At 33.2% G+C, this 15,665-nt stretch overlaps 1 protein-coding gene across 2 annotated transcripts in view; it reads left to right on the top strand.

The window, feature by feature from the left end:
• The window catches only part of alien (COP9 signalosome complex subunit 2 alien), a 101,679-nt gene that overhangs the window by 69,698 nt on the left and 16,316 nt on the right, over nt 1-15,665 (top strand). For both annotated transcript variants that reach the window (XM_085810779.1, XM_085810778.1), the window contains exons 6-8: nt 1,198-1,302; nt 1,557-1,626; nt 12,760-12,859. In XM_085810779.1, the coding sequence (XP_085666905.1) occupies nt 1,198-1,302; nt 1,557-1,626; nt 12,760-12,859 (275 nt within the window). The remainder of the gene's footprint in view (nt 1-1,197; nt 1,303-1,556; nt 1,627-12,759; nt 12,860-15,665) is intronic.

Below are 15,665 nucleotides of genomic sequence, written 5' to 3'. Positions count from 1 at the left end.
GAAATTGCAGCATTTAAAGTCCATCAGTTATGTTTTTTATCTGTCACTGAAAGTTAAGTAAATAATGTAAAAAATTGTAGTGGTGATTTAAAATTTAACCAATACAATGATTTTATATTTCAGAAAAACAAAATTAAACAGCATTTAAAATTACCATATTTTATTATTACTTGAAAGTTATTATTTGAAAGTGTGGCATATAACTTGAATGTTTGCCGCTAACAAGATTTTTGCTATGATTTGAAAAATTTGCTATGTATACAGTAAAGCTTCAGATCATAATACTATCATAGAAGAATATTTCTCAACAAATCTTGTGAAAGTCTGCAATCTTTTGTCAGCTTCCTTCCACAAAATTACTTTCTTGCTCAGTGTGTTATCATCATCTTCATCCTCTTTTCCTTTCTTCTTTCCCAGTGCAAAATTGATTATTTCGTAGTGATCTTGAGAGAGTGTGATGGAAACAGAACTGCATATGTCTACACAAGCCTACACCTTCTCTTCACTAATATTAAACTTCTCTAAACATGCTATTAAATCTAGACCACATTTCGCAAATCTAAATCATGAACCACATTTTATGCATAACAATGGCATAAATATTCTTTACATCTTTCCAAGCCTGAGGCAAAGTAAATCTTTCATTGTGAATTGTTACTGAACATTATGGACAACTAGCTTCAAAGTTTGTGAATCAGTGACTAAAAAGAGATCTATTGTACATCTTTGTATGTTCATGATCAATTGTTTGGATAAAACTTGTTGCATTCAGGGGGAGAAACAAAAAATAATGGTTTTTTCTATTTAATCTTTAGATTTTTAGGCCATTATATATATGTTTTTCTTTTCTCTCATTGACCTAAATTTCAATTTTAAATTTAGATGTACAAAAAGGTTGTAATTTTGATGTTACTGGTCAACTGGATGTCTGTTACGAAAGGTTTTACTATATTCTGTAAATTTTGCACTTAATACAAATTTTCGTCTCTGTATCCAGGCAGGATAGAGTAAATTGTTATGCTGAATATGTTTAAGTCAATTGATCGTGTATGTCATTTCAGATGATTGTCATGGTATCTGAATTAGTGAAGGTACAATATTTTTGCATTGTTTTAATATTAAGCTACAATATTCTTGTTTTTGATCTTAGGAACTATTTTATATTCATTTTTTTTAATTATTCAATTAATTTTATAGACAGATGATGGCTCTGATGATTTGAAAAAAGGAACTCAACTATTAGAAATATATGCATTAGAAATTCAGATGTATACTGCACAAAAAAATAACAAAAAGTTGAAAGTAAGTAATGCTGCTTGCAAGACCATTTCATGTGATTTCATATTTTGTTTCAGTTTTAAGTTATGTACATTAATTTTAAAAGTGCTAAAATTATTCAATATGAGTTCATAAGCAGCTGATGAATGATTAGATAAGAGAATTTGTAATTATCGAGATGTGAATTCATGTAAGAGATGAACTTTCAGCTTTTGAAGATTAAAATATTCTTTTCTTTTGAAATTATGTATGGTTATTTTATGTTTTGTTTTATATAGAAACTATATGAGCAATCTCTTCATATAAAGTCTGCTATTCCTCATCCTTTAATAATGGGTGTTATAAGAGGTAAGGATGTAAGATTCGATTTGTTGTAATTTTTAATATTTTCTATTGAATTATGTATCTTGACAGCTTTCAATTATTATGTAAGTGTAAATACATGAAGTGATCTTGATGTAGCATAAAATGTATTTGCATTCACAAAAACCTGCTTTATTGTGATGGAGAAAAGTACTTCATGCCAAAAGAAGAAATTTTTAGCCCTTGTGTAAACTGTATACTGTGATTAGTTGTGTAATGTAAAATGGCACAATTTTTGTTAATGTGCTTTGTTAGATTTTCCTTATAATGTGTGATTCTAGCTTATATAGGATATTCTGCATCCTCCTATAACAAGGTTTGCATAATGCTTGTCAGAATAAGATTATCATAAGCTGTAATAAATGATAGCCTGTAATAATATTTGTTATTTATGTTGATCATGAGTGATACAGTAATATTAGTAGGATAACAAATTTTTATCTTTACTGTATTACATGTTTCAGAAAACATGCAAATATTATCAATGGAAATATGGCAGTATTTGACTAGCTTTTTTTAGGAAAAGAATTTTGACAGTTTGTTCTAGTGGGGTATCGCAGTATTGGAATAACATTTGCCATTTTAATTGTACCAGAATGAACTGGTCTTTATTAAATATAAAAATGTACAATTTAAAGATAATGATCAGGTTTAATTCCTGATAAACAAGGTAGTTGTATAGGCATGTGCAAAAAAATATAAGCAAATTTCTGTAAGATAATCTTCTACAAAGATTTCATCCTCGTGGGCACTATAAATCTCACATTCTTTGCCATGGCGTATAAACAAATTCTACAGAAAGTGAGCAGTTTTGCAAAGTAAAAAGAAATGTTCCTCACTAATTCACCACAGTTTCATAGAAATGTGAATGATCACATCGAGTGGCAAGAGAATAAGCTTTACTTTGGACATTTAAATATCAAAATTGATTAAAATAAAGGAAATTGTAAGTCCCCCCCCCCCAGAAAAAGGGTATCTGTGAAAGCATTAGAGTTGTGTGGGTTAAAATTTAATGAAGGAAATAATTTTGACTTGAAACATGTTATTTGGGTCGTATTAGTCTTGGGATTTTTTTTTATTCCTATGAATTTGCATATATTAAATGTGCTTATTATAAATTTTCTGTATCATATCATCTAGTACTTCATAGTTAACAATATTTAAATAACCTCGATCCTTATAATATCTAAATCAAATTTTATATAGACCTTGCAGCTTGAAAGATTTAGAAGGATTTGAAAAGATTTGAGACCCAGAAAAGTGTGACGAAATGAAAAAAGTGTCTTCATAGTATTAGCATCTGATGGACATGTTTTATAGGAAATTTGTGATGAATTTCTTATCTTTTGGAAAACAGTGAAAACCATACTGTTTGAATTTTCTCATTTTTATCCCAGAAGTCTTCCTCTTAACATGGTTGTCTTCCTTTAATTTTCTTATCTTTCCATAAGACACTAACATTAAAGCAATCAAAGAAATTGAAAAATGATTTATTAAAAATGATTTATAATATATGCCTGTCCTAAATTCTAAAAATTTTGCCATACCTAAATTTTGTTGATTTGTGTGTCACTAAATTCTAAAAATCCTCTCGCACTGGCTCTAGCTCAAACTATATACATCACGAAGATGACATCCGTCCTAGTTCGTGTCGTATGGAATTGAATGTCACTTCTGCAGAAATCAGTTACATTGGCATGCAAGGCCTGTTGTTCAATGCATATATTTTTCTTTTGTTACAAGATATTTTGAATAGCACAGTATTACATATAAGCATTCATATTACATAATTGAATACTATATATAAGGGAAATTATATTGTATGTATACATATGTATGCATATGGCAGTGCATTAAATGAGTACTACATTTGGTGTATAAATAAGTCAAATGTGCTACATTTGAGTGATGACAGTCAATGTGGAAGAAAGATTTTTAAACTACAGATATATATATATATATAAATGACATTATGCAAAACTGTTACTGGTATTTCATGTGTTAATTTGGTATATTTACTATATTGGAATGAACACTTATATTATGAAAGTTAGATAACTGTATGTAACAATGTATTACACCAGATGAGTGCAAATATTTGTATATGTCAAGAAGTTGATTCGATGGAACAAAGATTTTTATCACAAAAGAGTTTAAATAACTATATATATAAGAATATTAAAAAAATGAAATACTTCTGTAATATAAAACCGTAATTTAGCTACTTGGGCAATGACTGTGAGGAGAGCTGTTCCAAATTACCGCGTTTTTGCAGCGCAATATGTAGTGATAGCATGTAGTTTTGATAGAGCAACATTGTTATTTTGAATATTATTCCACCATGCTGTGCAACACATGGGTGCTGTGTTTTTTTAGATGGAACTTTGCCGTCAAGCAGCATTCAAAGTAATAATGGTCTGGGCTGCCCATAGTCACAGGTGTCTGTGTTGGAAAGACCAAACCTATGCAGATAGGTACAGTCCATGTCTTGTTAGGAGATGTGACATGCTGCCAGTTTTGCTCTGCAGATCCATGCTTACACTTGGGAGCATTGCATGTATATGTCGACCCGTTGTGGCATCATTCCAGCGGATTTGCCACTGTCATATGAGAAGTTTCATGTGGAATGCTTTAGTAGCAAGATTGGAAGTGTTGTTGGATACTCCTCAAGTAAGGATGCACTATTGGCAGCTTCTTTAGCCACTGTGTCTGCACTTTCATTTCCTAGTATTCCTACGTGCTCTGGCACCCAACAGAGTATAGAACGAAAAGGTATGGGGATACTGATGAGAGTTTTCTGTATTTTCTGAACCAGAGGGCTCCTACTGTGCATGCTTGAAAGTGCTTGGAGGCAGGGTGTATATAAATATGAACTTGAGTAAGACCATTCCTACAACTGTGGCTGATTGCTGTGTATAAGGCTATGAGTTCTGCCTGAATCACTGAATTACTTTCATTCAGTCTTCATTTCCAGAAGAAGATAATGCTGCCAATTGCAGAATCCACATCTCGTGCCAGCCTCTGTCTTAGATCCATCAGTGTATAATGCATGATCATTTTGCACCAGAGAATCTTGAGTTTATATGGATGGTGTCCATTAGTCAAATTGTGCTGGGTGACAAAGAGAACGAGATTTGTATTTTTCATAGTCTGTGTGGATTATGCTCTGTCCCCAAAGTGATGTATTTTTATTAAGCCTTGTAGCTTTTATCACTGTGGCTTCCCTCTCGACTACAATATCAGGAGGGGGAAGACCCGCAATGACTTGTAAAGTAGATATTGGAGAAGTCCGATAGGCCTGACAAATGAGCAAAAGTTGACTTCTTTGTATGGAAAGCATTCCTCATGATAGAAGTGAGGTTCTGGCGTTCTGAAATGGTTTTGTACCAAGATTTCAGGAGATTTGCCAGTATGCCCCATTTCATACCTGCAGTACGTTTCATACTGTTAGTGAGATTGCCAATGTGCTGTCTGAGAGTTTTAAGATGAGAAGTCCATGAAAGTTTATTTTCAAAGGTATTTCATTTCTGAGACTGTTTTTAATTAATGTCCCTGTAGTTTTAGATAGGTTCTTCTTCTAAGGGAATGATTATGTTCTATTATCATGGCTTGTGTTTTTTTCTGCACTTATTTCAAGTTTATGCTCCTTGGCCCATTGAGCAAAGATATCTAGACAAACCTGCGATCTTTGTTGCATGTTGCTCCGGCCCGCTACAATAATGAGGAAATCATCAGCATATGCCAGAATCTGGACTTGGTGAAGGTTATTAATATTTATTTCTTACCACTATTGTTATTTTATACTTCTACATAATTAACCAAGGTAAAACAAAACTTCTTACCTTGTCCCAGTGGGTTCTGCCAGGGCCACTGGTTGAATTGATCTCCTCTTTCCATCTGTATCTGAAAATCTTTGAAGGGAGTAATCCATAAAATGATAAATACATTCTTTACACAAACATATTTTAATGAAGACGCAAACCGGTTACAGAATTTTTACATAATAAAAAGGATTTAAATTTGGTACCACGCAGCATGCGACCTTCTCCGTTCTGAGTTCTTGTACGATCTCTGAGCGAGAGTTCATAGTTCGAGATGATGTCACTCAGCCATCGGATCTCAGCAAGAGTTGAGAACAAAGGTTGCTGGAATGCAGTGTTTGCTACTAAGTTCCAAAGGGTTGGACCTAAGCACGAACCCTGAGGGCAGCCATGAGTAATTTTTTTGGTGATGATGTCATAATTCATCATGATCTAGACTTCTCTGTTGTCCAGGTAACTTCTAATGAGATCTATTATCACACCAGGGCAGGAAAGAGAGGACAAGCTGCTGATAATGTCTGTCCACCAGATGGTGTCGAATGCTCCCTGGATGTCAATGGAAATAATGAGGGAGTGCATGTCTGCGCTCTTATTGTTTGACAGTGTTGTCATTAGATCATGCAATGCATTTTCAGTTGACATTCCAGCCCGAAAACCATACTGGTTAGGATGCAAAGTATTAATGGTTGCAAGGTGGTGACTGAGCCTCGTAAGGATGGTACATTCTAGCACTTTTCCAAGCACTGGTAATAAACAGATGGGCTGGTACGATCTTGGTATAGCCAGATCCTTCCCTTTTTTGCAAAAGAGGGCTACTTCTGCCACTTTCATTCCTTGTGGAAAATGACGTTGCCTCCAACATACATTGAAGAGAGAGTGTAGTAGGGAAGGAAAGTTCTTTTAGATGATTTTGATAATCATATTATCTAGCCCATCTGGGCCAGGGGCTGTCTTAGGAGCTAGGTAGTGTATTATGTGGTTAAGCTCACATGTTGTGGGAAGTAGCTCTTTTCTTTGCTTTGTTCAAGAGCTGCCTTGCAGGCCATTGTGCTGCCGAACTATCTTCGGTGTTATTTGTGTGAAATATGCAGTCCATAATTTGTCTCGCCCCATTTGAACCTGACTTAGCAGAAGGTAGGGGTGAGGCTGTCAGTATTGTTGGTCAAAATACTTTGTTGCAGGCTATTTTCTGCTGTACACCATAAATTTTCATCACTGGGAAACAGTAGTACATCCAAGAAGAGAGTTTTGCAGCCATAATGTTGCGCTTGTATTGGACCCTGACCTTGTGAAATTCCAGCATGTGTTGGCTTCTAAGTAGCTGCTCTGTTGTTGCTTGTGCTCTTATGCGCAAAGCCCGGATTTTGCTATATTCTGCATTTAGTGTAGGGGGTCCACCAAGGGCTTTTAGTTGCAAAAGGTGCCTTTTGCGAAAGGTGCTATCGCAAGCTTTTATTAAGTGTTGCACAAATTGATTAGAATGATAATTAAGTTGCTCTGGGCTTTGATAATTATCTAAGTTTCCTTCAAAAGTTGCTATCTGCACTTGGAGTTGAATTCTGAATGCTTCGTGTCCACCATAGCAGGTTTTATAATGACATTTTATGAAGTAGGTATGCGAGGTCCCTAGGTGAAATGTGATAATGTGGTGATCACTGACAGAAAGTAGGTCATTGACTTCCCAGTCCTGTATTAATGCTGCTGTATTAGCTGATGCAATTGTTAGATTAGGCCAGCCTTGTGCCCGTGTGGTCCAGAACATTGGTTTTGGGTCATTGAGAATAAATAGTCAGGTTTTAAGACATTACAAATTTGTGCACTATTCTTACTTGTGGAGTTTCCAAGTATACTCCCCATTGTGGGCTGGTTGCATTAAAGTCTCCTCCAATTATTCTATGTGTGGATTGAGTTGTTAGCTCGGTTTCTAATTCTGCTAGTGATGTGGCCATGTCAGCTCTGGGTGGAAAGTAGACAGACAAGTGATTTCAAGTGAGGTTGCAACTGATTCAAGTAGAACAGCGACTGTGTGATCTGTAGTTTTCTTATGGACTGGAGTTAGTGGGCCTTTATAATTTATAGCTGCTAGGCAGTTTGCAGACAAGAATACTTTGAAAAGTGTTGGAATTCCTGGTATATATCCATTTATAGTGTAAAGTTCTTGTAGAAGGCCTACATCTGCTTGGAGTTGTGTCATTGCCTGAATTGTATTTAAAGTGGCTGCTTTTGAGCATTATAGGTTGACCTGCATAAAATTTAGATTGTTAGCCAGTTTTAGAAGCGGAGATGTGGAACCTATTATTTGTTCAAGGCTTTCGACTTGCTGTTGAGAACTGCTCTGTGTATCGGACATGTTGAGGATCTTGCTAAGTGATCTTTTGAGAACTCTGTACCTTTTGTGGAATTAGAAATATGGCAGTTGATACAGTTCACTTCTTCTGACTGACAGTCTTGCACTAACTGACCTTTTCCACACTTAAAGCAAGAAGGTGAGGCTCGGCAACTTTTGCTAATATGGCTAAATTGTTGGCAATTATAACAATGTGCTACTCGAATGTAAGAGTGAAAAGGACAAGACACGAAATCTATAAAAACTGTACCTTTACTAGCAGCTGTTCCTTGATACCAGATTCTATGTCTAAGATCCAGTTTATGTTGCCGTCCCATCCAGGCAATGTGACCTCTGATTTTACTTGTTGATGACGGTGGCAAGATGTCTTTAAGCACTTTGACAATATTTTCCTCAGTTGCTTTTAGTGGGACGCCAAAGATAATGATGTATTCTCCTGGTGGTTTGGGTTCCCTAATATAAGGCAGTCACTTAATTGTGGGTGTGTGTTCTTCAATTGTTTTGTGAAGTCTGGAGATATGTGTGCTCTTTCTGCACCTAATTAGCAATTCCTTTGAGCACGTTGGCTTAATTTGAACTATTGTAACCCTTAGTTGTGATGGGCAGAGTTCTGCAACTAATTGGGATTTAATATTATCATGGGTGCGACTAGAATCTTAGCACTTATTAACAGCACATGAAGGGATTGTTCTGTCGGAATTACTGCAGTGGGGATATTCTTTGATGCTGATGTTGACGGACAATTTTTCTTATGCACTGTGACATCGATGAATGGTGTGTCGTTGGGTTGAATTTCAGGTGCGCCCATAGGTTCAAAATTTATTTGAGCGGGAGCGCACTGTGAAGTTGCTGAGGTAGCAACTCTTGGAGCTGTTTGAAAGCTCTATTTTAGGACTGCAATTGTGCTTCAATTTGACCCTGTAAGTGGAAGATATGCAATTCTTGTTCTGTGAGGATACTTCTCATGCTAAAGACAAAGTGCTTTAATAATTCTCAATCTGATTTACTAAACCTGATCTTTGGTGTGCTGGAGAAAACTAAGTCTAATATCTTATCACACTCTATTCAGTGTCTGTAATCTTGAGGATGCTGGCTCGTTAGTAGAAGAATGAGTAGAAGGAGATGATGATGTTTGAATTGGAGAAGTGGAATTTGAAGGTGAATTTTATTAGTTGCCATAGTACAACAACAACTAAATAAATAAACAATTAAAAAATAAATAAATGAAAGATAAAAAAATAATAATAAAGAAAAAAGGGCGGATGAATGATGTGATGGCTGCTGCTAATTACTGAGCTCCTGGGATTCTTAGCCAAAACTGTCAGTGTTATTGAGAAGTGTTTACCAAAAATACAAGAGAAATATTGATGTGCTAAGAAGACACTGAATGCAATTTGAATTTCAGCATACTGTCTTTAATTGTGATTGGCAGAATTAATTAAAAAATATAGGGGGAAGCAAAATACAGTGATGTACAACTAACAAAACATACTCTTATACGTTAATAATACAAGCAATAAAATGTGGAAGAAGTAAATTATCTTATCGGAGACTTCCTTGACAATTATAACGATTATTAAAGAAAGCAGATTATATTATCTGAGAAGTCCAATATTCAACTAATATCCTATGCAACGTGCATTAAAGATAATATTGAGAGCAGACAAATATTATATAAATAAATTAAACAGCAATCAAAAAGAAAATACCAATAAAGAGCTGCAGGAAAAAGTTCTAATTGTTTAGAAGATACTGTGTGAATTAGCAGTGTTGTGCTACAGGAAAACGTTAAATCCTTAATGTAAGCAGAAGCACATGGAAAAAAGTTCTTGCAAAGTCCTTTAGATGGCAGTGTTGTGCTAAGTTCCCTTGTGTAAAAGCTCCAAGGTGACCTTTGAGGATAAGGGTACTGTTGCAGGGCGCTGATGAGTTGATTGTGCCATGCCTGCCTATGTCCTCAAGGACGAAAAAGGGAGTTAGGCAGGGGGAAAAAATTAATTCAAACATGTAAAAAGCAATTATTGCTTAATAATATTACAACTAATAGAGTGACGATTATTAGAAGCACATCCAAATAAAGTTAGTATGGAGGCCTACCTTGATATTATTACATTGCTTCGCTATTCCCAGTGGATGATAAGATGTTGATGATTCAATCCTTTAAATATTCACTTTTTGACATTAATTAAAAATGCTATATTATCACACTCGATGACCTTACAATCTCCAAACTTGTACCGGAGGCAGGCGGAAAATACCTGCTATTCAATGATATGTTGATTGTGTCTAGATTGACATATGAAGCCGCGATATCATTTTATACAGAGTTACTATTGAGATGCACTTCACTGAGAATTAGTAATCCCTTTCTAAGGTGAACGCTTAGACAATGGAGTAGAATCTTGAATAGATCTTAATTCTAGATCTATTGGTCATATCAGCATGAAACCAATATCAAATTAAAGCTCTTGGTGAGACCTTTTCGCTGATATGGAAATTATTCCCTTTTGCACTAAATGACCAAACTTTATCCACATTAAATCTGGAGCTCGATTTCGCACGTGCATGTTTGGCTGAAAGGGTCTTTGAAATCTTCTGACTCCAGTTCAGACCCTATATCATTTCATGTTTATTCTCAATACTTATATTATTAAAGAAATAACATTAGCAGTTTCTTTTATACAATCTAAGTACAGCCAGTTCTTTAGAATAACAGAAGTCTTTAATTAAATCAGAAAATTGTAAAATGAAGAGGAAATTCATTAGAAGAAATTGATTGTTTTAAAGAGAGAGAGAGAAAAAAAAATTATTCTTCAAGGGTACATTGTTGAAACATTTATAAATTAAATGAAGCAGAAACTAATGGGGCATTGATTTGTTTATTGAAACAAATAAGCATAGAAAATATGCTAAAAAGAAGGGAACTGGTGTAAATTAACTAAAACATCTGGAAAATTTTCACATTAAAAAGATGCATAAATATTTTATTTGTTGTTGCAACATTATAACTGCTTTAAAATGTTCTTAGTTATTTTTAATAGATATTTTTAGTAATAAAAAAATGTTAACCATGTAATCTATTGATTAACTATGTAATTTAATTATTTGTAACTAACTGCTCATCCTTAGAATTTGTCTGTTAACTGTTAAGATGAGTTATTGCATTAACTTAATCGTTATTGATTGTGAATATCCCATTTGAATATAAAAATTTCATATAACTCTGGACTGAGTGATGCATGATGAAATCTATACATGATGATACATGATGAAAGGATCAATAGCTAAGCTAACTACAGTCAAATACCGAAAATCCGCGAACTCCTGAAATCCTCGTTGCCTCTCAAAATATAAACATTCAGTTTAGAGGTTCCGGAAACGGTTGAGTAGGAAATATCGCAGAAAAAATACTTACCGAATAATGACATCATAATTATCGAATAATAATGAATCATAATGAAAATACCAAATTATTGGCATTAAAAAAGTTTTAAAAAATAAGATAGAAGTTTTTTCCACTCTAATCTGCATTGAGGTAAAAAAGCATACGATTTACTCAACTCTTCGTTCAAGTTCACGTTGTTGTATTTTCTGAGCTTTGTTATTTCACGAGATTGTTTAGTGCTGCCTTTTTATATCCGGATATTTTGTGGATCAATTAAGAATATTTTAAATTTTAGCTCTTTTTAATACAATGACAGATAAGAAACGCACTCATTTTACTGCTTGCAACGTTGAAAAACGTAAACATGTTGCATTGACGGTAACGCAAAAAAATGCAGATTCTGCAAAAGATGAAGGCAGGGTGCTACTCTTAGATTTATAGCAGAATGGAATGGAATTGCGACTCAATTGTGTATGATATACGGAAAAATAAAGAAAAGCTGTTAAATTTTACAACAGTGATTCTAACACCGAAATCCCAAACCGGAAATCTTCGCATGTGGCGAAATCGGCAAACCTCGATGCTGTGTATAATAATTTAATGCCTAAAATAAATAATTGCAAGAATGTATATAATAATTTAATTAAATGTATCTAATACACCTTATTTATTTTGCACTTTTAGTCCTAATATATCTTTATCTTTTCTGTCGTGAAATCCGCAAAATCCTAAAATCCGCACAACCTCTGGTCCCAAGCTTTGCGGATTTCTGGACTTTACTGTATTAATAAACTTTAAATAAAAAGTCACTAAATCTTCTTTAAAGTATGTGAGACTATTGCAAGTGTAAAATATCATTGTTTCAAGAAATTTTATAATTTAATGCTAATTATGTGAAAAAAAATTATGCTTAAGTTAATTTTATTCTTGAATTTGTTTTATAATTAAGTTAAACAGTAGATTATGTTTAATAATAATGCACTTTTTTTAGATTCCTTTTATTCTTGCAAATTATGAAAGTGGTGTTACAAAACTGAAGTTTGAATGTAGAAAAGTGCTGTAGTTTATTCAGTTCCTGTTTGCTTGATAGGTCCTTAATTTTTTTTCTTTGATAGTCCTTAAAAGTACTTAATTTCCGTGTGCAGAAATGTGTACAAACCCTGGGTACAGTTTTTCATCAATCTTCAGTTTTCTACTCAGAATAAAGAATGTTATTATGCAGAATATGTATGGTGTTTACGACATACTCAGTCTGTTTTTCATAGGTAAATGATTAAATTTACGAAAGTCTATTGCACTTTAAAATTAAAATGATAGTACCCAGAATAGCAGAATAATAAGGCTAGTGGTCACTTTTAAGTATGACCCAGTTTGAATTTCGATGAACATGCTAATTGGTTGGATGTTTTGTGGTTTTTCCCACATGTGATGTGAATATGAGTTAGTTTGCCTTATAAAGTCTTCTAATGTGGTATGTCATATTCAGCTAAATTAGTGTTTCCTTATAATTTGAAGATATTTACAGGATTAGAAAAATTTAATTACTGTTTTAAATATTTTTTTAGAATGTGGTGGCAAAATGCACCTTCGAGAAGGAGAATATGAAAAAGCTCATACCGATTTCTTTGAAGCATTTAAAAATTATGATGAATCCGGAAGTCCAAGGTAAATTTTATGTGTGATGTATGTTTGTTATTTTATGGCAAAATATGTTGAAAGGTCTTAAATAAGTAAATTTTTGTTTGAAAGGTCTTAAATAAGTAAATTTTTGTTGTAAATTTGTTTATTAGAGCATTATATATATATAAACTGTTAGCCATTCAAAATGCAACACATGAAAGAAGCATCCAAACAGCATAAAACATTCATCATGTGTATACCACAATAGAGTATCCAAATGATTATGCTTTCGGGACATATGCAGATCATAGGTGACTGCAGAGCTTCTTCCAGTCCCTGTGTAAAGAGATGAAAGATTGCCATTTTGAAGAACGTGACGTGTTTTCTCGTGAGATTTTTGTGTGTGCAGCTACAGTATGCCTTATTAAAAAACACAAGCATCATTCGAGTATGTTTCGGAGGCAGAATCAGTGCATCCGGATTGTAGCTTATCCTTCCAGGGAATCAATCATGATGTCGGATGTACAGGGTTCGGACGGTCCTTAAGAGTCCTTAAAAGTCCTTAAGTTTTTAGGAATTGATTTTTGGTCCTTAAAAGTCCTTAATTTCGGCCAAAATTGGCAGAAGGTCCTTAATTTTAATTATCTGAAATTTCTGTCTGTTTTTCAATTGCCAGTTTGAGAGTGAATTAGCATTTTGGAGGAATATTTTTCGCAATTCACTGACAAATATCGTTATCTTTTGAATGGGTGTTTGCGTTCATGGGTTATAAATTGTAGAGTTTCTGAGCAAGAAGTGCAACACAAGCAATTTGAAATTATTTCATTTTTTCTAGTGAAGAGCTCTTAAACTTTTTTTTTTTTTTTTTTTTTTTTTTTTTTTTTTTTTTTTTTTTTGATGTATGAATTCTTTTATTAAATTGCTCTAAATTTGGTGACTTAGCAACATTTTGGTGATTTAAGATCAGTTTCTATAAAAAAATTTTAATTCGGAGATCTAGAAATTTTTCGACGAATTTTTTAAAACATTGTAACATTGATAAATTTCATTAAAATAATGGTAATATAATTACATTTAAGAAATAACATTAGAATAAAGCATTTTTATTTTTTGCTGTTGTATTATAAAGAGTTCCATTTTGGCCACTCATACAATATTTTGAATCTGAAAAATAAGCAAGGTATAATGCTATAAAGCATAATTTATGAAACAGTTCTTAGCAAAAGCAAAATAGCTATGTAATTAATTAAAAAATGTCTTTTTAATTTTTTCTTGGTAAGAGTTTTCTCATGTAATTGTGTCAGAATATGCGTCAGTTTTCTCTGTAAAATTAATTTTACACTTTTTTGGTCCGTTCTTTTTTTTTTTTTTTTTCCCCAAAATATTTCTGTCTTTTTGCTGTGATTGAATTGGTAGGGTAATTTTTTTTTAGGATTTTAGACATTGCAGCTTGGAAAGTTTAGAAAAATTTGAAGGCAAAATTTATAGACCCACGATTTTGGAAGATTCCAGAAAGTTGTGGTAAAATGAAAAATGTCTCCAGGGTATTAATCCACAATTCCTTACATTTTGGAGAACATCTGAAAGAACAATGAAAACATAATAGTTGAATGTTTTATTTCTGATACTAGAATCTTTTTCTTAACATTTTTATCTTCTTTTTATTTTCTCTACTGTTCACTAGACACAAGCATAAAATATCAGAAATGCTTCCAGTCTTATCATATGGACAGCCATTATAGAAAAGAATTTTTTTATTAATAAAGAAATTGAAAACTGACAATTTAAACTATTCATCTAATATGTCTTAATGCATCATACACAGGAATAGCACTAGGCATTTTCCCACCTGATACAATCTCTGTGGATCCTAAATTCTGCTGCCTGGTGCCTTTCTAAATTCTGCTTCCAATGCCTCTTCTAAATTATAAAATTTTTATATTTCTAGATTTTTGTTGCTTGATGTGTTGTTAAATTCTAAAAATTCTGTCACCCTAGCTCTGTAACCGGACCTTACCATATATATTTCATATTTCTTCTGAATGCTCACATTACTAAAGAATTAAAATTAGCAGCTTTCCCTATACATTCTAAATGCATTTAGTGTTTTTAGAATAACAGAAATCTTTAATTAAATCCAAAAATTATAAAATGGAAAGGAAACGTGGAAGAAAGAAGCTGAATACATTAAGAGAAAGGGAAATTATTCTTCAAAGATGTATACAGATATTATTATGTAAATTACCCAGTTGTTTACAATTTGTTTACTATAGTTTCCATTTCTATTTTCTCACCAGAATGCAAATCACTTAGTTTTTAAACTGAGGCTTTTGGAGTGTAAGGCAAGAGTATATTTCTGACCTCCACTTGCTCCCTGCATTGGTTCCTGCCACCTCTGATAATTTGTAATTATTCGTCTTTACATTACCGTTGCTGACATTTGTATTTGTTTTGACGATAAAGTTACTGAGCTTAAAATGTTACAGCTTAAAATGAAATTAAATTGTTATAGTCTTTGATCACTAGTCCATATTTTTAGTTTGAATTTGATTCTTCTTGTTTAATTACATCATCACGAGCTGTAATTGATTTATTTAGCATTATAACATGTCTTTATGTTCTGAGTTCTTTTTAAATAAGAAACTTATTTAAATCTTTGTAGCTACTTTCAAACATAGCGATAATTTGCTTCACATCTGTCCAGAGGGTTTTGGACTATTTAACTTTTACCAGATCAAGTAAACCCTCATATGTACATTTTGGAGAGGTTGACAGGTTAGGAGCTAAAACACGTAGAAACTAGTGAGAACATTGTCTTGCGTATTGAGACAAAATTCTAACTGTTAGAAAA

Source organism: Stegodyphus dumicola, chromosome 2 (assembly GCF_044657685.1).
Source record: "Stegodyphus dumicola isolate Sdum_Otavi_A_Nest chromosome 2, ASM4465768v1".
NCBI lineage: Eukaryota > Metazoa > Arthropoda > Arachnida > Araneae > Eresidae > Stegodyphus > Stegodyphus dumicola.
The sequence above is the reverse complement of the archived record's forward strand: the minus strand, read 5'-3'. Positions and strand labels throughout refer to the sequence as shown.